Source organism: Vulpes vulpes, chromosome 9 (assembly GCF_048418805.1).
Source record: "Vulpes vulpes isolate BD-2025 chromosome 9, VulVul3, whole genome shotgun sequence".
In the NCBI taxonomy this organism is placed as follows: domain Eukaryota; kingdom Metazoa; phylum Chordata; class Mammalia; order Carnivora; family Canidae; genus Vulpes; species Vulpes vulpes.
Window position 1 is genome coordinate 110,251,836 of NC_132788.1, and position 27,262 is coordinate 110,279,097.

The 27,262-nt window shown below is 41.4% G+C and overlaps 1 protein-coding gene and 1 pseudogene across 1 annotated transcript; one reads left to right on the forward strand and one right to left on the reverse strand.

Moving 5' to 3' along the window:
* The first annotated feature begins 1,517 nt into the window (after positions 1 to 1,517).
* LOC140594023 (uncharacterized aarF domain-containing protein kinase 5-like) lies at positions 1,518 to 9,447 on the forward strand. The gene is given in 3 exon segments (XM_072722150.1): positions 1,518 to 1,582; positions 7,777 to 7,874; positions 7,877 to 9,447. Coding segments are annotated over 3 exon segments (1,734 nt in total).
* Positions 9,448 to 21,209: 11,762 nt separating this feature from the next.
* On the reverse strand, positions 21,210 to 23,569 carry LOC140594001 (RNA-binding protein EWS pseudogene; annotated as a pseudogene).
* Between the last annotated feature and the right edge of the window lie 3,693 nt (positions 23,570 to 27,262).

The following is a 27,262-nucleotide window of genomic DNA, read 5'->3' on the forward strand; positions in this document are numbered from 1 at the left end:
GCGGCCGGTTCCTTCTTCTAATTCCTTTTTTGGTAACTTGGTTCTGCTGCCTACTGGCAGGCTTTCACGTGAGCTGCTGAAGGACGGTTTGTGCTTTGAACTGTGTCGAATCGTGCTACATTGGCCGAGCACTGCAACATCTCCCTGACAGATTCAGCTGACCAACACGGGCAGGTTCTGTTAATTGACATTTAATGACAGGAGTATGCAATTAGGGGCCTCCTTAACACAGCTGTAGTTCACGTGTGTTGTCTGGGAACTATCCTGGTGTCTCAGGCACAATCCTCTGTCTTAATTCTAACATAAGCTGTAACTGCCTCTAACTCAAAGGAATGACTTTCATCCTGTGACCATGGATTGTGCGTCTCAACCTGGCACTGGTTGCCATCATAGGATGCGCTTAAAGGAAAGACTGTAAATGAATGTGGACCCATCAGTGGTTGCTGATGGGGAGCAAGAGTAGTCACTGTGTAGCATACGGAAGACCACACTCCTAAAACAAATAACACACTGTAACTTTTAAAAGTGCCTTTGTCTGTGTTGCAAAAAAATCCATATAGTCTGGAATATAGGGAATAATACCCAGAGTGCCCTCATGACACAGCTAAGGGACTATTCCAAACCAATCTCAGGCAAGGGTTCTTAAACCCAATAAATTTAATATTGCCATGGAAAAGCCTCTAACTCTATGACACTGATTTGTTACTTTCTGGAGGAAGAAACTTATGTGAGCAGGGTATAGATTCTGGATTCCCTCAAAGTATATCCAGAAACCACAAAACAAAACATAAACCCAAAAAACAAACCAAAGGTCCACAGTTTACTAAATTGGAGATCCAAACTTCACTGGAAATTCAAAATTTACTAAAAGAATTTCTACAACAAACAGATAAAAGAGTGCTAATTAAATATTATGCCTTTACAACACAGGTACTGAATTAATTTTAACATCTGCTCACATACACCAATTGAAACATTTCATGGCCTTTATCTGTACTGAAGCTCAAATTTCAGTTATCCTTGGGGATCCTACTAAATTTCAGTAAGGTATCCCTTTAAGGGAAGTTACAAAATATAAATGGGGGGGGGAGTAGTATGCTTCACTGTAACTGTCAGAGCTATTACTCTGCTTAATTCCCCATTGTCAGAATACCCATTAACCTAAAATATCCCGGAGTAGCGTGGGCTCCAAACCAAACAGTAATAAATTAAAATTAAGCTAAGTATTTGGCATTCACAATTAGATTTTTAAACTGGGCTCCGCATCAACCTTTCTACTCAATTTCCTACATTTTCTGGTTTGAGAAACAGAGGTTTCTGGTTCATTTGGTTGAGCAATGGCTTGAACAGTGTGCTTCTTTTTAATCCACACTGCCCATTCAGTGTCACTGACAAACTCAGAGTGGCAAAAGAGGAAGCCCCAAAACAGGCCATGAATGGAAGGTCTCACATGGATGAGGTGAAAAAGGATCAGGTCCGTCGTGCCTTTGGTTATTCTCCATCACCTCATTTCAACCATGGAGGATCTCACTCCTTTAGTTATAGCTACTGGTAGTCCAGATTTTGATGCGGCATGGATTTGGTGAGAATATTTGAGGTGGCAAGTAGGATGTGCTGTAGAATGGAGGAAGAAGGAAGATGAGGATTCCCAGGAATACCATGGAAGTAAAGGATACTCAGTTTGAATTTATCTGTACAGAGAGTAATTCCTGAATCAGGACACTTAGGTTACTTTAAACTTTCTCTACCTAAAGGCAGAGTGTAGCTTTTAGCAAAGGTTGTGTTTGTGTTCAATTCTCCTCTCTGAGTAGCTTTTAGAGAAGGTTGTGTTTTTGTTCAGATGTCTGTGATCAACCTCTCTTTATTCAAAACCACTTGAGACTCAGTTTGATGAATTTAAGGTAAGGAAGATTTAATTAAAAAAAAGAAAATACAGTGCTAAAAAACTAGGGACAAAAGAAATCGCTACCAGGTGTAAGATTGAGGTGAGTTGTCGACTTGAAATAAAACAGCACATTTTCATGCAACTGTTTATTGGTTATTTCAAAATTCTAAATTTAAGATAGTAAATGATCCTTCTTGAGTCACTGTTTTTTATTAAATACGTAATACAGCAAATAAAGATCATTTTTAACAACATGCTTTTAATTTTACAAATAATGATTCTCAAATAGATAATCTTATTAATTTTATTTTTCTATTCTTAATAGAGCATATGGACATGATTTGGTTTTCAGTTACTCAGGAAGTGTTTATTGAGTCTCTACTATATTTCTATGCCAGGAAAAAGAAATAAAATAAAAAAGGTAACGTGAGGCAGAAAAATACTGAGGAAAATAAGAAAACACAAGCCATGGACTATAATCTATATTAAAATACTTTTAAACTATTTCTGTTTCCCCAGAGATGTTAGATATACACAAATAGTAGCTTGTGAACCTTTCTCAGAGCCATCATATTTAAATAAAATCAATTACTTTTTATCTGTCAGAAGTCTGACAGAGACACATACTATTGATTTCTTCTCTCTGTATCTCTAATGCCAACCTTGTCTGACAAATGATGGGATCTGTAAAGATTTGATAAATTGGTGTTTAGTTAATGTGAGCCAATAAGGAAATAAACTCTTATAAAATGGAAACACATAGAAACATTTGTATGTGTTAAAAAAAGAAATTAAAAATAGTATATGTAGCTCTTTGTTTTAAAACCATTAAAGTTATCTTCTCTGGTAAGAAGAATATGATACCTAGATCATTTAGAGTTGAGAAGACCCAGCCTCTTCATTGATGGGATGCAACTTTGAAGTAGGCCTGAGGTACAGCTGGTGTTTCAGGAAAAATAAGATTACTTTAACACTGATAATTTCAGCACAAGTGTCATCTGTTTGGAGAATGTTTAATCTCCAGAAGATATTGACTCCATTTTCCCAAAAAATAATAAGATGTTCTCACAAATGGAAGGATTTGGTAAGATACTTCAGGACAGGTAGAAAACAGGAAATTATCAGTGGGCGTCACAATGGCAACAATCTGAAGCTTCATCTTTACATGGAATTTACATCTTGAGTCCAGCTATCATTACAGAAACAGCTTTAAAATATCTGGATTATATCTTCACAGGAGTATTTTGTCCCTCGAAGTTTATCTATTTTTGTTCTTTGTGATTATTATTATTTTCAAAAATACACTGTCACTTTTATCAATTGTTCCCATTGAAAAAAATAAAATCATGACAATTGCCTCTACTTCATTTCTAAATAAAATTGTCTCCAAGATCTATCAATTCAACTCTCCTTGCTGGTTTATTTGTTTCTACCCTATTTCAGAGTAACATCAACTATGGCCAGACTAAGACCCTCAGAGTAATGCTTCTTATAGTTAACTGTTCATTTAAGTGATCTGCAGATACTGGGAAAATGATAATGGGAGTGGGTCTGGAGTGGGTCTGAAATTCTTCATTTCTAATAAACTTGCAATTGTCGATGCTGCTGAGTTCAGACTACATTTTAAAAAGGCTTTAGAGAGTTTACCAATGTCCCCACCACTGCTACAGATGCATCATTGCAAAGAAATAAATAAACAAACAAACAAACCGATACATGGAATAAATGTACAGAGATTAAAATTCTGATTTTTTTCATATTTTAAAAGTGTATTTTCTTGGAAATTGCAGAATTCACATTATAATTTACTCTGAATCTGCCTATAGAGCAATTTAGCTCATTTTCACCTCATGTTTGTATGTTTTTCTTGTTTTTCTATTTTTTTAATAAATTAATTTTTATTGTTGTTCAATTTACCAACATACAGAATAACACCCAGTGCTCATCCCGTCAAGTGTCTCCCTCAGTGCCTGTCACCCATTCACCCCCACCCCCGGACCTCCTCCCCTTCCACCACCCCTAGTTCATTTCCCAGAGTTAGGAGTCTTTATGTTCTGTCTCCCTTTCTGATATTTCCCACACGTTTCTTCTCCCTTCCCTTATATTCCTGTTCACTATTATTTATATTCCCCAAATGAATGAGGACATACACTGTTTGTCCTTCTCCGTTTGATTTACTTCACTCAGCCTAATACCCTCCAGTTCCTTCCACGTTGAAGCAAATAGTGGGTACTTGTCATTTCTAATGGCTGAGTAATATTCCATTGGATACATAAACCACTTCTTCTTTATCCATTCATCTTTCGATGGACACCAAGGCTGCTTCCACAGTTTGGCTATTGTGGACACTGCTGCTAGAAACATCGGGGTGCAGGTGTCCTGGCTTTTTATTGCATCTGAATCTCTGGGGTAAATCCCCAATAGTGCAATTGCTGGGTCATAGGGCAGGTCTATTTTTAACTCTTTGAGGAACCTCCACACAGTTTTCCAGAGTGGCTGCACCTGTTCACATTCCCACCAACAGTGTAAGAGGGTTCCCTTTACTCCAGATCCTCTCCAACATTTGTGATTTCCTGCCATGTTAATTTTCCCCATTCTCACTGGTGTGAGGTGGTATCTCATTGTGGTTTTGATTTGTATTTCCCTGATGGCAAGCGATGCAGAGCATTTTATCATGTGCGTGTTGGCCATGTCTATGTCTTCGTCTGTGAGATTTCTCTTCATGTCTTTTGCCCATTTCGTGATTGGATTGTTTGTTTCTTTGGTGTTGAGTTTAATAAGTTCTTTATAGATTTTGGAAACTAGCCCTTTATCTGATACAACATTTGCAAATATCTTCTCCCATTCTGTAGGTTGTCTTTTAGTTTTGTTGACTGTATCCTTTGCTGTGTAAAAGCTTCTTATCTTGATAAAGTCCCAATAGTTCATTTTTGCTTTTGTTTCTTTTGCCTTCGTGGATGTATCTTGCAAGATGTTACTGTGGCCGAGTTCAAAAAGGGTGTGGCCTGTGTTCTCCTCTAGGATTTTGATGGAATCTTGTCTCACATTTAGATCTCTCATCCATTTTGAGTTTATCTTTGTGTATGGTGCAAGGGAGTGGTCTAGTTTCATTCTTCTGCATGTGGATGTCCAATTTTCCCAGCACCATTTATTGAAGAGACTTTCTTCCAATGGATAGTCTTTCCTCCTTTATCGAATATTAGTTGACCATAAAGTTGAGGGTCCACTTCTGGGTTCTCTATTCTGTTCCATTGATCTATGTGTCTGTTTTTGTGCCAGGACCACACTGTCTTGATGACCACAGCTTTGTAGTACAACCGGAAATCTGGCATTGTGATGCCCCCAGCTATGGTTTTCTTTTTTAAAATTCCCCTGGCTATTCGGGGTCTGATTCCACACAAATCTTAAAATAATTTGTTCTAACTCTCTGAAAAAAGTCCATGGTATTTTGATAAGGATTGCATTAAACGTGTAAATTATCCTGGGTAACATTGACATTTTCACAATATTAATTCTGCCAATCCATGAGCATGGAATATTTTTCCATCTCTTTGTGTCTTCCTCAATTCCTTTCAGAAACGTTCTGTAGTTTTTAGGGTATAGATCCTTTACGTCTTTGGTTAGGTTTATTCCTAGGTATCTTATGCTTTTGGGTGCAATTGTAAATGGGATTCACTCCTTAATTTCTCTTTCTTCAGTCTCATTGTTCGTGTGTAGAAATGCCATTGATTTCTGGGCACTGATTTTGTATCCTACCACGCTACCAAATTGCTCTATGAGTTCTAGCAATCTTGGGGTGGAGGCTTTTGGGTTTTCTATGTAGAGTATCATGTCATCAGCGAAGAGGGAGAGTTTGACTTCTTCTTTGCCAATTTGAATGCCTTTAATGTCTTTTTGTTGTCTGATTGCTGAGGCGAAGACTTCCAGTACTATGTTGAATAGCAGTGGTGAGAGTGGACATCCCTGTCTTGTTCCTGATCGTAGGGGAAAGGCTCCCAGTGCTTCCCCATGGAGAATGATATTTGCTGTGGGCTTTTTGTAGATGGCTTTTAAGATGTCGAGGAAAGTTCCCTCTGTCCCAACACTCTGAAGGGTTTTGATCAGGAATGGATGCTGTATTTTGTCAAATGCTTTCTCTGCATCTAATGAGAGGGTCATATGGTTCTTGGTTTTTCTCTTGCTGATATTATGAACCACATTGATTGTTCTACAGGTGTTGAACCAGCCTTGTGTCTGGGGATAAATCCTACTTGGTCATGGTGAATAATTTTCTTAATGTGTTGTTGGATCCTATTGGCTAGTATCTTGTTGAGAATTTTTGCATCCATGTTCATCAGGGATATTGGTCTGTAATTCTCCTTTTTGGTGGGGTCTTTGTCTGGTTTTGGAATTAAGGTGATGCTGGCCTCATAGAACGAATTTGAAAGTACTCCATCTCTTTCTATCTTTCCAAACAGCTTTAGTAGAATAGGTATGTTTTCTTCTTTAAATATTTGATAGAATTCCCCTGGAAAGTCATCTGGCCCTGGACTCTTGTGTCTTGGGAGGTTTTTGATGACTGCTTCAATTTCCTCCCTGGTTATTGGCCTGTTCAGGTTTTCTATTTCTTCCTGCTCCAGTTTTGGTAGTTTGTGGCTTTCCAAGAATGCGTCCATTTCTTCTAGATTGCCTAATTTATTGGCGTAGAGCTGTTTATAGTATGTTTTTAAAATCGTTTGTATTTCCTTGGTGTTGGTAGTGATCTCTCCTTTCTCATTCATGATTTTATTAATTTGAGTCTTCTCTCTCTTCTTTTTAATAAGGTTGGCTAATGGTTTATCTATCTTATTAATTCTTTCAAAGAGCCAACTCCTGGTTCTGTTGATGTGTTCCACAGTTCTTTTGGTCTCGATTCTTTGAGTTCTGCTCAAATTTTAATTGACTCTCTTCTTCTGCTGGGCGTAGGGTCCATTTCCTGTTTTTTCTCAAGCTCCTTTATGTGTAAGGTTAGCTTTTGCATTTGAGTTCTTTCCAGTTTTTGAATAGATGCTTGTATTGCGATGTATTTACCCCTCAGGACTGCTTTTGCTGCATCCCAAAGATTTTGAATGGTTGTATCTTCATTCTCATTAGTTTCCATGAATCTTTTTAATTCTTCCTTAATTTCCTGGTTGACCTTTTCATCTTTTAGCAGGATGGTCCTTAACCTCCACGTGTTTGTGGTCCTTCCAAATTTTTTGTTGTGATTAAGTTCTAATTTCAAGGCATTATGGTCTGAGAATATACAGGGGACTATCTCGATCTTTTGGTATCGGTTCAGACCCGATTTGTGACCCAGTATGTGGTCTATTCTGGAGAAAGTTCCATGTGCACTTGAGAAGAATGTGTATTCAGTTGAGTTTGGATGTAAAGTTCTGTAGATATCCGTGAAATCCATCTGGTCCAGTGTGTCATTTAAAGCTCTCGTTTCTTTGGAGATGTTGTGCTTAGAAGACCTATCTAGTATAGAGAGAGCTAGATTGAAGTCACCAAGTATATGTGTATTATTATCAAAGTATTTCTTCAGTTTGGTTATTAATTGGTTTAAATATTTGGCAGCTCCCAAATTCGGGGCATATATATCGAGGATTGTTAAGTCCTCTTGTTGGATAGATCCTTTGAGTATGAGATAGTGTCCCTCTTCATCTCTCACTATAGTCTTCGGGGTAAATTTTAATTTGTCTGATATGAGGATGGCTACCCCTGCTTTTTTTGAGGACCATTTGAATGGTAAATGGTTCTCCAACCTTTTATTCTCAGGTTGTAGGTGTCCTTCTGTCTAATATGAGTCTCTTGTAGACAGCAAATAGATGGGTCCTGCTTTTTTATCCAGTCTGAAACCCTGCGCCTTTTGATGGGGTCAAACGGGGAAGCCCTGCCTTCCCCAGGAGAAGCCTCAGGGTCCTGCCCACGAGGTGGCCCCTCCGATCCAAGCCCCTCTGGAGGAAGGTGCTCTCCGCCACGGCGATGGGGGTCCCCTGCTTCTTGGAGCCCGCTATCTCACAGCAGAGCCTCAGGAGAAGAGGAAGATGAGGCTTGTAGTGGACGGCGTGGGGCGCTTCAGCAGGTCACTGAGGATAGGCCTGCAGATCTCCCTGGACTACTGGTGGTGTGCGAACGTCGTCCTGCGAGGGGTGGAGGAGAACAGCCCGGGGTACCTGGAGGTGATGTCAGCGTGTCACCAGCGGGCGGCTGACGCCCTGGTGGCAGGGGCCATCAGAAACGGGGGCCTCTACGTGAAGCTGGGCCAGGGGCTGTGCTCCTTCAACCACCTGCTGCCCCCAGAGTATATAAGGACCCTGTGTGTGCTGGAGGACAGAGCCCTCACCCAGGGCTTCGAGGAGGTGGATGAGCTGTTCCTCGAAGACTTCCAGGCCCCGCCCCACAAGCTCTTCCAGGAGTTCGACTACCAGCCCATTGCTGCCGCGAGCCTGGCCCAGGTGCACCGCGCCAGGCTGCACGACGGCACTGCGGTGGCCATGAAGGTGCAGTACATCGATCTGCGGGACCGCTTTGTCGGGGATATCCACACCCTGGAGCTCCTGCTGCAGCTTGTCGAGCTCATGCACCCCAGCTTCGGCTTCAGCTGGGTGCTGCAGGACCTGAAGGGCACCCTGGCCCAGGAGCTGGACTTCGAGAACGAGAGGTAGAATGCCGAGCGCTGTGCCCGGGAGCTGCAGCACTTCCGCTACATTGTGGTGCCCCACGTGCACTGGGACACGTCCAGCAAGCATGTGCTGACAGCTGAATTCTGTGAAGGCTGCATGGTCAACGACGTGGAGGCCATCAAGTCCATGGGGCTGGCGGTGAAGGATATAGCAGAGAAACTCATCCAGGCCTTTGCGGAACAGATATTTTACACGGGTTTCATCCACTCTGACCCCCACCCTGGCAATGATCTGGTGCGGAAAGGCCCAGATGGCAAGGCGCAGCTGGTGCTGCTCGACCACGGGCTCTACCAGTTTCTGGATGAGAAGGACCGGACAGCCCTGTGCCAGCTGTGACGGGCCATCATCCTGAGGGATGACGCCGCCATGAAGACACATGCAGAGGCACTTGGGGTGCGAGACTACTTCCTCTTCTCCGAGGTGCTCATGCAGCGGCCCGTACGCCTGGGGCAGCTGTGGCGCTCGCACCTGCTGAGCCGCAAGGAGGCTACCTACATGCAGAACATGGCACAGGAGCACTTTGAGGACATCATGGGTGTGCTCAAGGCCCTGCCGCGGCCCATGCTGCTCGTGCTGCGCAACATCAACACCGTTTGCACCATCAACACCACCCTGGGCGCCCCCGTCGACCGCTACTTCCTCATGGCCAAGAGTGCGGTCAGGGGCTGGAGCCGCCTGGCAGGGGCAGCGTATCAGAACATCTACGGCGCCAGCCTCCTGCGCCACATCAAGGTCCTCTGGGAGACGTTCAAGTTTGAAGTGGCTCTAAGGCTGGAGACCCTGTCAATGCGGCTCACCGCCCTCCTGGTTCGGCTCCTGGTCCGCCTGGGCCTCCTGCCTGAGACCCAGGGGCTCTCGGAGTTCTTGGAGACCTAGGGAATCCCGGGACAGGAGGGTGACCTCGGAGCTCATCCAGCATCGGACTGCCAGGGTGGCCACGGCTGGAGTGCACACCCCAAGACCAGGGGCGCTGGGGCGGCTGCGGCCTCAAGTGCGGGGACGCCGCAGGGCTCTGACCACAGCCTGGCCAGGACGCCCGACAATGACCACAAGTTCTTCTTAAATCAAAAATAATAATAATTAATTAATTTTTATTAATTTTAATTAATTTTTATTGGTGTTCAATTTACCAACATACAGAAAAACACCCAGTGCTCATCCCGTCAAGTGTCCACCTCAGTGCCCGTCACCCATTCCCCTCCAACACCCGCCCTCCTCCCCCCTTCCACCACCCCTAGTTCGTTTCCCCGAGTTAGGAGTCTTTATGTTCTGTCTCCCTTCCTGATATTTCCCAACATTTCTTCTCCCTTCCTTTATATTCCCTTTCAGTATTATTTATATTCCCCAAATGAATGAGAACATAGACTGCTTGTCCTTCTCCAATTGACTTATTTCACTCAGCATAATACCCTCCAGTATTGCTCCACGTTGAAGCAAATGGTGGGTATTTGTCATTTCTAATTGCTGAGTAATATTCCATTGTATACATAAACCACATCTTCTTTATCCATTCATCTTTCGATGGACACCGAGGCTCCTTCCACAGTTTGGCTATTGTGGCCATTGCTGATAGAAACATCGGGGTGCAGATGTCCCGACGTTTCATTGCATCTGAATCTTTGGGGTAAATCCCCAACGGTGCAATTGCTGGGTCGTAGGGCAGGTCTATTTTTAACTCTTTGAGGAACCTCCACACAGTTTTCCAGAGTGGCTGCACCAGTTCACATTAATAGCCCGTTCATGTTCAGAGTTACTATTGACAGATATGAGTTTAGTGTCATCATGATATCTATTCAGTCCTTGTTTTTGTAGATTGTTCCACTGAACTTCTTCTTAAAGGGGAATTTTAAGAGTCCCCCTTAAAATTTCTTGCAGAGAAAAAAAAATTTCTTGCAGAGCTGGTTTGGAGGTCACATATTCTTTCAGTTCCTGCCTGCCTTGGAAGGTCTTTATCTCTCCTTCCATTCTGAATGAGAGCCTTGCTGGATAAAGTATTCTTGGTTGCATGTTCTTCTCATTTAGGACCCTGAAGATATCCTGCCAGCCCTTTCTGGCCTGCCAGGTCTCTGTGGAGAGGTCTGCTGTTACCCTAATCCTCCTCCCCATAAAGGCCAGGGATTTCTTGTCTCTTGCTGCTTTAAGGATCTTCTCTTTATCTTTGAAATTTGCAAGCTTAACTATAAGATGTCGAATTCTTGTTCTCATGAAAATTATCAAAGCTAATGAAGTATGACAAAGACCTCTCAAAAATTGTTCTTTTATATTTTTACATTGTTTTACATTGTTTTACATTGTTTTTATTGATTTGGGGGGGGGGAATCTATCTATTTCCTGGATCTGAATGCCTGTTTCCCTTCCCAGATTAGGAAAGTTTTCTGCTAGGATTTGTTCAAATACATATTCTGGCCCTCTGGCCCTTTCGGTGCCCTCGGGAACCCCAATTAAATGTAGGTTTTTCTTCCTCAGGCTGTTGTTTATTTCCCTTAATCTGTCTTCATGGTCTCTTAATTGTCTCTCTCTTTTCCTCAGTTTTCCTCTTTGCCATCAACTTGTCTTCTATGTCACTCACTCGTTCTTCCACCTCGTTAACCCTCGTCATTAGGACTTCTAGTTTGGATTGCATCTCATTCAATTGATTTTTATTTTTTTTTAATATTTTTTTGAATTTTTATTTATTTATGATAGTCACAGTGAGAGAGAGAGAGAGAGAGGCAGAGACACAGGCAGAGGGAGAAGCAGGCTCCATGCACCGGGAGCCCGACGTGGGATTCGATCCCGGGTCTCCAGGATCGCGCCCTGGGCCAAAGGCAGGCGCCAAACCGCTGCGCCACCCAGGGATCCCTCATTCAATTGATTTTTAATTTTTGCCTGATTGGATCTAAATTCTGCAGTCATGAAGTCTCTTTAGTCCTTTATGCTTTTTTCTACACCCACCAGTAGCTATATAATAGTGCTTCTGAATTGGCCTTCTGACATTGAATTGTAATCCAGATTTTGTAACTCTGTGGGAGAGAGGACTGTTTCTGATTCTTTCTCTTGAGATGAGGTTTTTCTTCTAGTCATTTTTCTCAGTGCAGAGTGGCCAAAAACAAGTTGTTTTGGAAAAAGGAGAAAAAGAGAGAGAGAGAAGGAAAGAAAAGAGAAAAAGAAAAAAAGGGAAAAAAGAGAAGAAAAAGAGAAAGAAAAAGAAAGAAAGGTGAAAACAAAAAGTGGTTGGGGAAGCAATCAGAAATCAAAAAGAAAGAAAAACAAAACAAAACAAAACAAAATAACAAAAAACACGGGGGAGTATCTTCTGATTCTGTATACTTTAAGTCCCTTGCCCTCCCCTGGAACTTGTCCGTCTCACTGGTCTTCTGGGGGAGGGGCCTGTTGTGCTGATTTTCAGGTGTTAGCACTTGGGGGGGCTGCTCTGCCCCCTGCCTGGTGCAGGGCTCAGTGGGGGTTGTTTACCCTGTGAGGCCCCAGGAGGAACAACCGCAGTGGCGGCGGCAGCTCTGTAGCCCTGGAGTCAGCTCCCGCAGTAGCTCCGGGGCTCTCCGTCTGCAGGGCCTGGAGGCTCCAGGGCAGGGTTGCTGATCTGCTCAGCTCGGGGCAGGAGCATCCTGGCTGTCCTGGGCCCTCCCAGCCTCTGCCTGTCCCGGGGAAGGCCGGATTCTGGCCTTGTCCCGGCGCCCTGTGCTCTGGGGCCTGTGCTGTTAGATTCGCTCCCGCCCCGCAGCCCCCTCCGCGGAGCCGCCGCCCGAGCCCCTCCGAGCTGCTCCGGGTCCTGCCATGGGCGCTGCAGCCCTTAGGGAGCTCGGCGCACTCTCCGGGGGGCGCCGGTGCCTGTTAGTGTCCCAGGGAGCCCAAGGGCATCCCCGCCCTCCTGGGTCCGGCTCCACTTCCCTGCGGGCCCCTTTCCGCCCGGGAAGGTTGGTGCAGCTCCTGCTTCTCCGGGACGGGGCTCTCCTGTCCTGGGGACACTCGCTCCAGCCTCAGCCCGGCTCCTCGCGGATCCCTCCACCTTGGAGGCCTTTTGTTTCTTTATTTCTTTTCCCCGTCTTCCTACCTTGATAGAAGCGTGAACTCTTCTCACTATAGCATTCCAGCTGGTCTCTCTTTAAACCTCAGACCGAATTCATAGATATTCAGGATGATTTGAAGGTTATCTAGGTAATTTGGTGGAGACAGGTGATTTGGGGACCCTCCTCTTCCACCGTCTTGCCCCTCCTTCATCATGTTTGTATGTTTTTAAGAATACCCTATTTGGTGTTCAATCGTTATCCTTTCCAAAAAAAAAAAAACTTTCCTAGAAACTGTGTGACCATTATTATATAAATGCATATGAATCGAATGTGAGAGCTAAGAAACAAAAAAACAGAAAACTTAAACCTTTACTTTTTGTTGCAAAAAAGTTGTTACTTTTTTTATTTTAAAATATTTTATTACATAATCTTTTCATGGCACCATCAGGAGTAACAGAAAACATTATTCCCAGTTCCTAACCACATCCTGATTTTTTTTTTCAAGTATCACAATGTTTATTGATAGATAGAAGCATATAAAATCAGGGCATGAACATGACTTGATAAATTAAGCAGACTTAATTTCAATACTACAATAAGAGGGACCAATTCAAATTCTCACCATTTGTTTCACACCCACAAAATCACTTCAAGGACATTAACAATCTCCCAGAAGTGATCAGTTTTGTGCAAGTAAACCATGTTTCTTTTAAAAAGACTTGTGCACTTACCCAGGCTCAAGGATATTAAAATCTAGCACATAAAGCCCATTACTAGAGGTAGAAATACAGGCTATATACTATTACAGCAACAACCATCAATTACAGTTAAGAATTTTTCTGTAACAACCAAGGGCCTACGCAAATAAGTTAGAGAAGCCAAACTGTCAACTGACTCCTTCTAATCTATTTTCTAACTTGAATATTTCTTTTGTCTAAGTTAGTTTCCACATGACTTCTGCAAAGATTGAAGACTTATTGCATACTCATGTACTCATTTATGTATCAGCAGTACACAATGTTGACTCTGATAGGTGCTATTTTATGTTTTTGGGCTATATTGATGTAGAAGACAGATACAGTTCTTATTCCTATGGGATTCATATCAGTAGGGGAACCAAAATGTTACACGGGTTACACAGGTAAGTTATTGTGATTATGTTTTTCAGAATTCAGTGAGATTTTAAATGAGTAGAAGCTACTATTGATGTAGGAAAAAAACATTAGGATTTGAAGCCAATGGCTAAGAAAGAATTCTTGAGACATCTTTGGTGCAAAAGGTGATTTAATTAAAACATGGGTACAGGTCTTGTGGGCAGGAAAAGTTGCACTGGGGGCATGAGAAGTGGCCCATTATATACTTTCAAGATGGGAAGGGATTAGGGAGAACGTAAGTCTCTAAAGAATTTTGGAAGCAAGGTTTCCAGAACCTTGAGGGGGCTAGCTATTACAGAGAAAAGGTGATTTATTGTCATCTATTAAAACCTTAGTCATGAGGCCCTTCAGATGTGTATCGGTGGGCCATATGCTTGGGGGATGATTGCCAACATGTATCTGGGGAGGCTTAGAGATAAATTTTCTAAAGGAATTTTTACGTGTTAAAGTAGACTTAACAGGATCCTGGGGGTCAGGCTAAGGTTGTCTTTTGCCTTTAGCAAAGTTTTAACATTGAAACAGTTGAGTTCCTGGAGGAATGTTGGTCTGCCTTTTTCATGGACTTGTCAGTGTGCTGTAGATGGTAAGGAAGTTTAATAATTTTTCTTCTGCCTTTGTTTCCCACATCATTCAAATTGGGATGAGTGTCTGTTTCAGTGAAGGTTTTCCTGAAGAAGAGACATTAAATTAAAACTTGAAGAATGAGCAGTTTTTAGGCAAATAAAAAGTAAAGAGTATGTGTGACAATCTGAAGGCGGGGATAATCAGAGCATGTTTAACAGAGTGAATGCCAGTGTAGCTAAATGACAATGAATGTAGTTGAGATGTCTTGAAAGGAGTTTAGAGAGGTAGGTAGCAACTAGATTATACAGGATGATGAAGGTTGTGTATTGAATTTCTTTTATGTAAGCCTTTACTCACACTCTCTCTATTAGCTGAAATGATTTTTCTTAGCTCCTCTATCTGTGCTAATTCTTCTCATCCTCCCAAGTTCCACTACCTGGAACCTAATCATGATGGCTAAAATTTATGAAATCTTTGTCATTTGTCAACTGCAATAGAAAATGCTTCAAGGACAGCACCTATTTATTTCCTAACTTTGTTATACATAGTGACTTTGTCATCCTCCTTTTCGAGATGTGATATGTGGAGAGATTGCATAAATTGTCCAGGATTATATGTGGCAGATCACATTACAAAGTCAGGCTGTCTGATCTAAAGATTGTTTAACCACTAAGCACTACTGGCTCTTTTAAAAGAAATTTAATTCTATTCACTGTGTTCTAACTCTTGACAATGCAACTGATATTCTTCTGGGGTTCTTAGTCTTTAAGGTACTTTATTGGTATATATGATCCTAGTGCCACCCACAACTTGGCATTAATTTCTGCCACTGAGACATTATGAAAATAACACGCAGGAGTGCCTGAGTGGCTCAGCTGGTTAAGCATCTGACTTTGGCTCAGGTTATGATCTCAAGGTCTGGGTATTGAGCCACACATCGGGATCCCTGCTCAGTGGGAGTCTGCTTGTCCCTCTCCCTTTGCCCCTCCCACGGCTCCTACTCTCTCTAAAATAAATAAATTCTTAAAAAAGAAAAGATTCCCCAATGATGCCTGGGTGGCTTAGCAGATGAGCATTTGCCTTTGGCTCAGTGCATGATCACCAGCCCTGGGATCGAATCCCACATTGGGCTCCTTGCGAGGTGTCTGCTTCTCCCTCTGACTGTGTCTCTACCTCTCTCTCTCTCATGAATAAATAAAATATTTTTTTAAAAAAGGTAAAGAAAAGATTTGTTGGAAAAGAATACTCAAACCAATCAACTTTGCCTACGATGGAGCTAGATCCACAGAAGGCTTCCAATTAATATTTTGGAGTAGATGCCTCAGTGACCAAATTTCAGATTAATTTGTGGTTTGGCCTTGATATGACCATTCAGAGGGACAGTCTCCCTGAATCATTTTATTTTATTTTTTTAATTAATTAATTAATTAATTTTTTTATTTATGATAGTCACAGAGAGAGATAGAGAGAGGCAGAGACACAGGCAGAGGGAGAAGCACGCTCCATGCACTGGCAGCCCGACGTGGGATTCGATCCCGGGTCTCCAGGATCGCGCCCTGGGCCAAAGGCAGGCGCCAAACCGCTGCGCCACCCAGGGATCCCTCCCTGAATCATTTTAAACCAGGCTGGGACACAAAGAAGATAGCCATTGTTTCTTCCAAAGGTAGTGAAATCGAGTTTTGCCCAAGAACCCTTGAGCACCTCCTAGTGAAGGAAACAGAGGCCTGAGAATGAGGCTCTTCATTTCAAACAATATTCAATGAGCTCAATTTTCCACCTAGAAAATGTAATACATTTAGGAATCAATGGAACTCAGAATTCTAATAACCTGGATCTTTCTGGCATAACAAAATGCACAGTATTAATGACAATTAATTATATATCCATTTAAGAATTGGGATAATACTATTGAGTCCAAGCTTGCCTGTGTGGTGTGTGTGTGTGTATTATGTAGTATATATATAATACATTTTCATATTAGTATATATATATATAACACAGTGTTATGTTAGTTTCATTTTATATATGTATAATAAGGCAAAATTAAATAAATATAAATATATAAATGCAAAATTATCAGTGCCCTAGTTGGGGTACCAGTTTCAAAGGAGAATCTATTGTGTATGTTAACCATTTCTTAAAAGAGCTCTTGCAAATTAAAATCATATTTATTAAAGTAATAGAAATGATCTAAGCATGAGTTAATATCTGGAGACTTTTGAATTGAGATTTCTCTCCAATTCTTGAAATGGCTTACAAGCAAGGGAGCTTAATTAACAGGAACACATGGCATAAATTTTCCTGTCTGCTATCATTGGTATTCTGTGAACATAAGGAGGAAAATCCATAGTTTGTTCAAAATCACAGTTTTCTGAACTAAAATGGTGGTAGTTTATATCAGGTGAGGAATAGTTAAGATGTTTTAACATTCTATGTCCCAAGAATAGTTCTTCCATTAAATATAAATGTTCTTAGAACTAGGTTTATCCATTGATACATCATTAAATTTAGTTGCTTTATTGTTTATATGCATATTTGTGGTTGATATTCTGGGTCTTTTGAATTTATTTCACCTTTTTTATTAGAATATTTACTTGCTCACTTTCCCTCTTAAAATTCCCATAATGAACATTCTTTAAATATCAGGGTAATAATATCATAATCTTCTTACATGAAGAAAAATAAAAAAACACTTTGTTGTAAGAACTTATTAAGAAAAGGTTGTAAGAATTTGTGATAGCATTTATTAGTAACACAATATATAAATATATATAGAGAGAATACACTATAGAAAAGTACTTATTTTTTATTTGTATATATGTATATTTAGAAATGTTTACCACAATAAGTTTAGCTAACATCCATCTTCTTACACAGTTGCAATCTTTTTTCTTATGCTGAGAATTTTTAACAGATATCTTTGCAATTTTCAATCATGTAATACCTTATTAACCAAAGTCATCATATTATGTGAATATACATTTTCTTATTTTATTTCAATTCCAGGATAGTTCACATAAAGTGTTATATTAGTTTCAAGTGTACAATACAGTGATTCAACAATTCTATGCATCACTCTTCATCACAAGTGTATTCCTTAATCCCCATCTGCTGTTTCCCCATTGCCCCAGCCACCTCCACTCTGGTAGCTATCAATTTGTCTATTTAGTTAAAAATCTGTTCCTTAGTTTCTGCCACTCTCTTTTTTTTTTTTCCTTTGCTCATTTGTTTTGTTTCTTAAATTCCCCTGATGAGTGAAATCATGTGTTATCTATATGGTATTTGTCTTTGACTGACTTAATTCACTTACCATTTTTCTCTCTAGATCTATCCATGTCATTGCAAAAAACATGATTTCATTCTTTTTTATGGGTGAATAATATTCCATTACACACAGTGTGTGCCCGTGCAAGCATGCACACACACTACTTTTATATCTATTCATTATTAGTGGACACTGGGCTGCTTTCATAGTTTGGCTATTGTAAATAATGCTCCTACACACATTGGGGTGCCTGTATCCCTTTGAATTAGTGTTTTTGTATTTTGAGGGGTAAAAACCCAGTAGAGTGATTACTGGATCATAGGGTAGTTTTATTTTAAAGTTTTGAGGAAACTCCTTACTGTTTTCCACAGTGGCTGCACCAGTTTGCATTCCCATGAGCAGTACATGAGTGTTGCTTTTTCTCCACATCCTAACCAACACCTGTTGTTTCTTGTGTTTTTTATTTTTGCCATTCTGATAGGTATGGGGTGGAATCTCATTTTGGTTTTGATTTGCATTTCCCTGATGATCAGTGATGCTGAGCATCGTTTTATATGTCTGTTGACCATCTGGTTGTTTTCTTTGGAGAAATGTGCATTCAAGTGGTTTGCCCATTTTTAATTGGATTATTCATTTTTGGGGTGCTGAGTTGTGAAAGTATATATTCTGAACACTAACCCTTTATTGGACATGTTATTTGCAAAATATCTTCTCACATTCAGTAGGTTACCTTTTAGTTTTGTTGATTCTTTCCTTTGCCGTGCAGAAGCTTTTTATTTTGATGTAGTATCAATAGTTTACTTTTGATTTTGTTTCTCTTGCCTCAGGAGACATATCTAGAAAAATGTTGTTACAGTCAATGTCAGAAACATTATTGCCTGTGCTCTCCTCTAGGATTTTGATGGTTTCAGGACTCACAATTAGGTCTTTAATCTATCTGGAGTTTACTTTTATGTATGGTAAAAGAGAGTGATGCAGTTTCATAGTTTTGCATGCTGCTGTCCAGTTTTCCCAACACCATTCCTTGAAGAGATATTCTTTTTTACCATTTGATATTCTTTCCTACTTTGTCAAAGATTAATTGACCATATAATTGTGGTTTTATTTTTGGTCTTTCTATTCTATTAACCTATGTGTCTATTTTTGTGTGACTATCATATTCTTTTGATTATTATAGCTCTGCAATATAACCTGAAGCCTGGGATTGTGATGCCTTCAGCTTTTTTTCTTTTCAAGATTTTATTTATTTATTCATGAGAGACACACAGAGAGAGGCAGAGACATAGGCAGAGGGAGAAGCAGGCGGTGAGCCTGATGTAGAACTCAATCCCAGGACCCAGGGATCAGGTCCTGGGTCAAAGTTAGATGTTCAACCACTGAGCCACCTAGGCGTCCCAGCTTTGCTTTTCTTTTTCCAAAATTGCTCTGGCTATTAAGAGTCTTTTGTGATTCTATGTAAATTTTATGATGGTTTTGTTCTAGCTCTGTGAAAAATGCTGTTGGTGTTTTGATAGGCATTGCATTAACTATGTAGATTGTTTTGCATAATACAGACATTTTAATAATATTTGTTCTTTCAATCCATGAGCATGGGATGTCTTTCCATTTCCTTGTGGTCTCTTCAATTTCTTTCATCAATATTCTATAGTTTCCAAAGTACAGGTCTTTCACTTCTTTGGTTAGGGTTATTCCTGGGTAAGTTACCATTTTGGTGCAATTGTAAATGGCATTGTTTTACTAATTTCTCTTCTGCTTCATCATTAGTGCATGGAAATGTAACATATTTCCACCCATTGATTTTGTAGACTCCAACTTTACTGAATTTGTGTATTAGTTCTAGTAGTTTTTGGTGGAGTTTTTCGGTTTTCTATGTATAGTCTCGTGTCATTGGCAAATAGAGGAAGTTTTTCTTCTTCCTTACCAATTTTGATGCCTTTTTTTATCTTTTTGTTGTCTCATTGCTGTGCCTGGGACTTCCACTACTATGTTAAATAACTGTGGTAAGAGTGGACATCTTTGTCTTGTTCCTAACCTCAGGGGGAAAGCTCTCAGTTTTTCCCAGTTGAGTATGATTTATGCAGTAGGTTTTTCATATATGGCCTTTATTATGTTGAGGTGTGTTCCATCTAAACCTACTTGGTTAAGAGCTTTTATCATAACTAGTTGTTTCACTTTGTCAAATTCTTCATGTCTCATGAAATGATCCTATGGTTTTTATCCTTTTTCATATTGATGTGACATATCACGTTGATTGATTTGTGAATATTTGAACCACCCTTTCAGCCTGGGAATAAATCCTACCTGATCATGTTGAATGATTTTTTAAATGTGTTTCTGGATTCTGTTAGTATTTTGTTGAAGACTTTTACATCTATATTCATCAGAGATATTGTAATGAGTTCTTTTTTTCTGTGTGTCTTTATCTGGTTTTAGTATCAGGATGATAGTGGCCTCATGGAATGAATTTGGAAGTTTTCTTTTTCTGTTTTTTTGGGGATAGTTTTAGAAGAATAGATAATTAACTCTTTAAAAGTTTGATAGAATTCGCCTGTGAAGCTGTCTGGTCCCGGACTTTTGTTCGTTGGGAGATTTTTGATTACAGATTCAATCTCCCTGCTGGTAATTGACCCATTCAAAATTTCTATTTCTTCCTGCTTTGGTAGGTTTTGTTTCTAGGCATTCATCTATGTCTTCTAGGTTGTCAAATTTGTTGGCATATAGTTTTCATAATATTCTCTTACAGTTGTTTTCATTTTTGTGGTGTTGGTGGTTATTTCTCCTATTTGTGATTTTGTTTATTTGAGGCCTTCCCCCCTCAATGAGTCTGGCAAGACTCATTAATTTTGTTGACCTTTTTGGAGAACCAGCTCGTGGTTTCATCAATCTGTTCTATTGTTTCTTGGTTTCTATATCCTTTGTTTCTGCTCAAATGTCTATTATTTCCTTCCTCCTACTGGTTTTGGGGTTTCTCTTATTCTTTTTCTAGCTCATTTAGGTGTAAGGTTAGATTGTTTACTTGAGAATGTTCTTGCTTCTTGAGGTAGCTATCAGCTGTCACCTTGGGAATGCTTTTGCTGCATCCCAAATGTTTTGGACCATTGTGTTTCATTTTCATTTGTTTCCATGTACTTTTGAATTATTTGTTTGGTTTCTTGGTTGACCCATTCATTGTTTGGTAGCATGTTCTTTAACATAGAGTATTTGTGGTTTTTCTAATTTTTTTCTTGTAGTTGACTTCTGGTTTCATAGTTTAAGGTCAGAAAAGATGCATGGTATGACTTTGATTTTTTTGAATTTGTTGAGGGTTTATTTATGGCCTACTCTCCGATCTGTTCTGGAGAATGTTCTGTGTGTACTTGAAAAGAATGTATATTCTGCTGTTTCAGTATGGAATGATCCAGTGTGTCATTCAAACTCACTATTTCCTTATTGATTTTCTGTTTCGATTATCTGTCCATTGATGTAAGTACGCTGTTAAAGTCTCCCACTATTTTGTATCACTATCAGTTAGTTCCTTTATGTCTGTTATTACTGTTTTATGTATGTGGGTGTTTCCATATTGGGTGCATTCATATTTATAATTATTATATCTTCTTATTGGAATGTCCCCTTTATTATTATAGAGTGTTCTTCTTTTTTTTTTTTTTATAAACATTTGGAATTTTATTAAAAAAAAAAAAAAAAAACATCACAACCATGAACATTGTTACAGTTAGAGGCCCTCTTGGTTCTCCACAATGATACTGAGCATGCTCACAAGGGGTTCCCATTGTTTAGTCTTTAGTTAAACAACCATCTTTAAAAGAAGGAAAAAAAACTCGGCACACTACCATTTAACTTGTTTTAATGTTTCTTCACAAATGGTGAAAAATACTAAAGTACAGACAAGGAATAATCATAATGTTGTAGCCAACATTATAAATATGGAATTATAAATTTAAAACATTTTCTGGTTTAAAAAATAAATCTGGTAGTCAATGCAGCTCTGCGGGGTCTCTGCGTCTAGTAGGGCCGGTCTCTGCGCTCCTGACGGTGCTCGCCTTTATCCATTTTTCCAGGTCCTCCACGCCCGCCTCTTCTTCCTCCCATCTGTTCTATCAAAGGTCCAGGGGGCCCACCAGGACCGCCTTGTCTTCCTCCGCCAAAGCCACCTCGGTCCATGCCCCGGCCACCACGGAAGCCCCCTCTGTCTCCACCACGGCCACCTCTGAACATCCCACCGGGACCACCACGGTCCATGAGGCCACCTCTTCCTCCCCGCATGCCACCAGGGCCACCTCTGCCACGGTCACTGCCCGGGGGCGGGAAGGGTGGTGGAAGGAAACCTTCAGGCTTCGGGGCCTTACACTGGTTGCATTCTGTTCTCCAGGCGAAGTTCTGGTTTCCACACCCCGGATTGGGGCACTGCCAGTCCCCAGCTCGGTGCTGGACGTTTCCTCCTCCAGATGGGTTCCCTCGGGAACCCCGGGGTCCTCTTGGGGGAAAGCCACCTCTGTCTCCTCCACGGCCTCCCATGCGACCCATGGGGCCCCCAGGACCTCCTGGGCCCCCTGGACCTCCACGGAGTGGCGGTGGCATCCCTCTGCCCTCACGGGGAGGCATACCACCCCGCATGCTGTTCATTGGAGGTTTATTCCGAGCAAGAGAAAGCTTAAGTTTGCTTCCTTGAAAATCTTTCCCATCAAACCACTCCACAGCAGCCTTGGCAGTTGGTGGGTCTTCATAGGATACTGTAGCATCACCTTTGGGCTTTCCTGTTTCCTTGTCCAAGTAGATATGGATCATGGGTTGTCCGGTTCTCTTGTTCATCTTAACAACTCCACACTGCTTAAAGAAGTCAGCCAGATCATCTAGAGTCACATTGTCATTTAAGCCTTGCACATAAATTGCACTGTTGTCAGAGTCTTCATCTGGATCTACAGGTGGGCCTAGATCAAGATCTGGTCCTTCATCCATGGGTCCACCAGGCTTATTGAAGCCACCTCGCTCTCCAGCGCCCATTCCACCGCGTCCTCCTCCCCGCCCACCTCTGCTCATGCCTCCACTATCAAATCCCCCTCTTTCCCTGCCCCGGTTATCAGGGCCACTCATGCTCCGGTTCTCTCCTGGTCCGGAAAATCCTCCAGACTCCTGCCCATAAACACCCATGCTACTGGGGTGGTCCTGTTGGAATGAACTCTGCTGCCCGTAGCTGCTGCTCTGTTGGCTATATTGACTTGGAGCCTGGCTGTAGGATCCAGTTTGGGGGGGATAACTAGTGGGCGGCTGCTGCCCATAGCTGCTTTGTTGACCATAGCTACTCTGCTGTCCATAGCTGCTCGGCTGCCCATAGGTGTTCTGCTGAGAGTAACTGCTCTGATCATAACTAGTCGGCTGTGTAGAGGAGTAGCTGGTAGGAGGATAAGATGGTGGTGCTGTGACTGGCTGCATGGGGTAGCTCCCAGGTACCTGGGGATAACTGTAGTTACTCTGTCCATATCCTAGGCTGGGCTGGTTGTAACCCCCTGTGCTAGATTGAGGTTGACTAGTCTCAGCGGGTTTGTTACCATCCTGTGGTCTTGCAGGTGCGGTGGCTGCTGGCTGCTGCCCATAGGCTGGGTAAGCAGGTTGAGTGCCATATGCAGACTGAGCTGCATAGGAGGCCTGGGTGGTAGTGACCGTAGCAGTGGTGGTATCATAAGCACCAGTGCCGTACCCCTGGACAGGCTGACTGTATGCCTGGGGGGCAGTTGGAGTAGTATAACCAGCGGGAGGCTGTCCATAAGAAGTTGCATAGGCGGTCTGCCCATAAGTCGCAGTGGTCTGAGCCTGGGTATAGCTGACATCAGTGGGCTGTCCATAGGTTCCATAACTCTGCTGCCCATATGCCTGGGTGGTCTGTGCATATCCTTGAGTTGGTTGGGCGGTGTATGCACTGTAGCCCTGCTGGGCTGCAGCTTGGCTGTAGGTACTGTAATCCGTGGACGCCATTTTCTCTCCTTCCCTCTCGTTCTCTCAACGTTCGCCTCCCTCTCCTAGAGTGTTCTTCTTGATCCCTTTTTACACACTCTATTTTAAAGTCTATTTTGTCCAATATAAATATTGTTACTCTAGCTTTCTTTTGACATCTTTTCACATGGTAGATATTTCTCTATCCCCTCACTTTTAATCTGCAGGTGTCGTTAGATCTGAAATGAGTCTCTTTTAGGTATCATATGGATGAGTCTTATTTTTTATCCACTTTGTCACCCTATGTCTGTTTTTTCATTCTATGTCTTTTGATTAGGGTGTTTCATCCATTGACTTTCCAAGTAATTATTGATAGACGTGTATTTATTTGCCATTTTGTTATTTGTCTGTGGTTGTTTCTGTTTGTAGTTTTTCTCTGATCCTTTCCTCTCTTTCTCTCTTTCATGGGTTGCTCTTTCTTTAGTGATATATTCAGATTTCTTACTCTTTTAATTTTTTTTTTGATTTGTGGTTGCCATTTGGTTTATATATGACATCCTTCATATAACAGTCTTTATTAAGCTGATGGTTGCTTAATTTTGAACTCATTTTTACTCCGATCCACATTTCAGATAGTTGGTATCATATTTTACATCCTTTTATCTTGTGCTTTCATTTGTATTTTTATATAACAGTTTTGCTTTCTTTTTCTTTCGAGCTTCTGTTTTTCTTAGTCTTACTTACAGTTTTGTTTTTCACTCACAGAGTCCCCCTTAACATTTCGTGGAGGACTAGTTTAATGGTTATGAATTCTTTTAATTTTTATTTGTCTGGAAAACTCTTTATCTCTCCTTCTATTCTGAATGACAGTTTTGCCAGTAAGACTATTCCTGGCTGCAGATTTTTCCCTTTCAGTGCTTTCACTATATCAGGCCACTTTCTTCTGGCCTACCAGGTTTTGATGAAATATCAGCTGATGGCCTTATAGGGTTTCCTTTATATGCAACTGTCTTCTTTTCTCTTGCAACCTTTAACATTCTTTATCACTTTTATTTCCACTTTAGTTACTGTGTCTTGGTGTGGACATCCTTACATTGAATTTGTTGGGGATCTCTGTACTTCCTGAATCTGTATCTCTGTTTCCCTCCCCAGCTTTGGAAAGTTTCCAGCAGTTATTGCTTCAAACACATTTTCTGCTTCCCTTTCTCTCTCTTCTTCTGGAATCCCTATAAAGTGGATGTTAATACACTTGATGGAGTCACTAAATTCTCTACATCTATTCTCATTATGCAGTATTTGTTTGTTGCTCACGTGGTCAGCTTGATGCTTTCCATTGCTTTATCATCCAGGTCACTGATACATTTCTCCATTTCCTGTATCCTACTATTTATTTCATCTAATGTATTTTTAGTTTCATTTATGGAGTTCTTCATCTTTGATATGTTATTTTTCATCTCTTTGTCAAGGGTCCCATGGATGCTATCGTTTTCTGAAGTCTAGTGAGTATCTTTATCATCATTGCTTTAAATTTTCTATATGGCATATTAATTCTGTTTTGCTTAGATCTCCTTCTGTGATTTTGTCCTGTTCTTTCATGTGGGTCATATTTCTTTGTATCCTCATTTTTCTACCTCTCTGTGTCTCTTTCTCTGTGTGAGGAAAGTCAGTTATATCTTCTGCTCTTGAAAGTAGTGGCTTTATGAAGAAGAGGTCCTGCAGTGCCCTGCAGTCCAGTGTCTTCTGTTCACCTGAAACTGGCACTTTAGCGGAGTCTTCTATGTGGGTTTCTTGCATCCTTGTGCTGTAACTTAGTCATTTTTCCTTTCAGTCCAGAGGTCTTTACTGATTCTCTGCCTGTTGTGAGCTATGCTTGCTCTCTGTGATGTTAGTGAGACACAGGTAGGCCAGTTCAGGTGGGGCATGACTGAAGAATTGCAGGGAGTGAGTTGGTAGTGTTAGCAAAATTGTAGTGAGCACTAGTCTTATGTGGGATCCCCCCCCCCCCGTAGGCCAGTGGTCACTCAGGGCACAGCACACTGTGGTGGTAGTGGTGGCTGAGGATGCCCTGTCTGTATACAAGGTGAATGGGCAAGATGCCTGTGTGGGATTAGCAAAGTTTGCTCTGAGCCACTATTTCTGGGTTGGATATCTGAAGTGTGGTGGCTACAGGGGTACCAAGCACTGGGGTGGTGATTGGGCATGGTGCACACAGTATTAACAAAATTTGCCCAGAGTCGAAGGTTGAAGCCAGAAGGCTTGGAGTGGGTGGATCTTCAGGAGAATTCGTGGGTGGAGTACACTGTTAGTAGGTTAGGTAGCAACTGTCTGTGCTGCAGCACCTCCTGCAGGTGGCTCTGTGTTTATGTTGGGTGGAGGAGGAGCAAAATGGTGCCTACCAATTCCTTTGTTCTTGGAGAAGTCCTCCAATACACTCTGAAATGAGTATAAACAGATCTCCCTCCCCTTTGCCCCTGGTTTGTGCAAACTGTTGCTTATATGTTGCCTGTCTGTGGCTTGTTCTCTCTTTAAGGGTAGGAACTCATTATTACTTGTCTTCCCAGCTTTCTCAGTCCTGAGTCAGCTAACTTTTAAAGAACCAGGCCCCCTGGTTATACAAACTCAAAGATTTGGCCCCTCTGGTTTTCAAAGCCAGACATTACGGGGATTCATTTTCCCCTGGTAGGCTCCCTGGCATTTTCCCCTTTCAGTGCCCACAGGTCCCTCCCTCCTGCAGGCAGCTCCTGATCACCATTTCTACCCTTTCTAACCTCTCCAATGTGGCTTCTCTACACTAGTTGAGAAGTTTGTTATGCCAGTCTTAGCATCACTCTCTGGTTCATTTACTCAGCTAGTTGTAAACATGGGATGAGGTGAGCTTAGAGTCCTCCTACTCAACTCTCTTCCCAAGCCTTTTCCTCTCATCTATTCTTTCTTGGAAAGTTGCATTTATATATAACTTTTCTAAATCTAGGTTACTTTCTTATTTCTTCTGTCCTCCCTGTGTTGTACTTTTTCCCCTCTATCTATAGAAACAATGTCAAGGTATGTTCTCAGGTGCCTGTTCATTAACAGCTCTGCAGGTGATGCTCCTAGAGAGGTCTTATGTGTTGTGTGATGTTCTCACACAAACTATGTTAAGTTTTGATCAGTGATTATGAGTTTTTTTTAATTTTTATTTATTTATGATAGTCACAGAGAGAGAGAGAGAGAGAGGCAGAGACACAGTCAGAGGGAGAAGCAGGCTCCACGCACTGGGATCCCGATGTGGGATTCGATCCCGGGTCTCCGGGATTGCGCCCTGGGCCAAAGGCAGGCTTCAAACCGTTGCTCCACCCAGGGATCCCAGTGATTATGAGTTTTAATTGTGTTTAGGTAACTGGAGGTTTGGTAAATAGACCTCACTTTGAAATGCTAAATTGGAGCAGTGAATCTTAAAACCAAGGAATCCTCTAACTTCTTGTGCTTTACTTTTGCATGTTAATTCCTGAAGAAGAAAAACTGGTAGGTCGATAAGATGTTTATACAAGCCTGCAAATGTGAATATGACTATTACTTTAATTTTTTATGAGCATGATATTTACTGATGTGTGTGTGTGTGTGTGTGTGTGTTGCCTTGCAAACTTAATCTTTAACAAATAGTCCCAGGAGGATGGAGACAGAGGGGAAGCCGTATTTATATTTTGGTCAAGTTTGCTTAGCTAGTATGATACAGAATTTGGATTCAAATACGGGCAGTCTGACTCCTATGCAGTCCCAAGTAGGACTGATTTGGA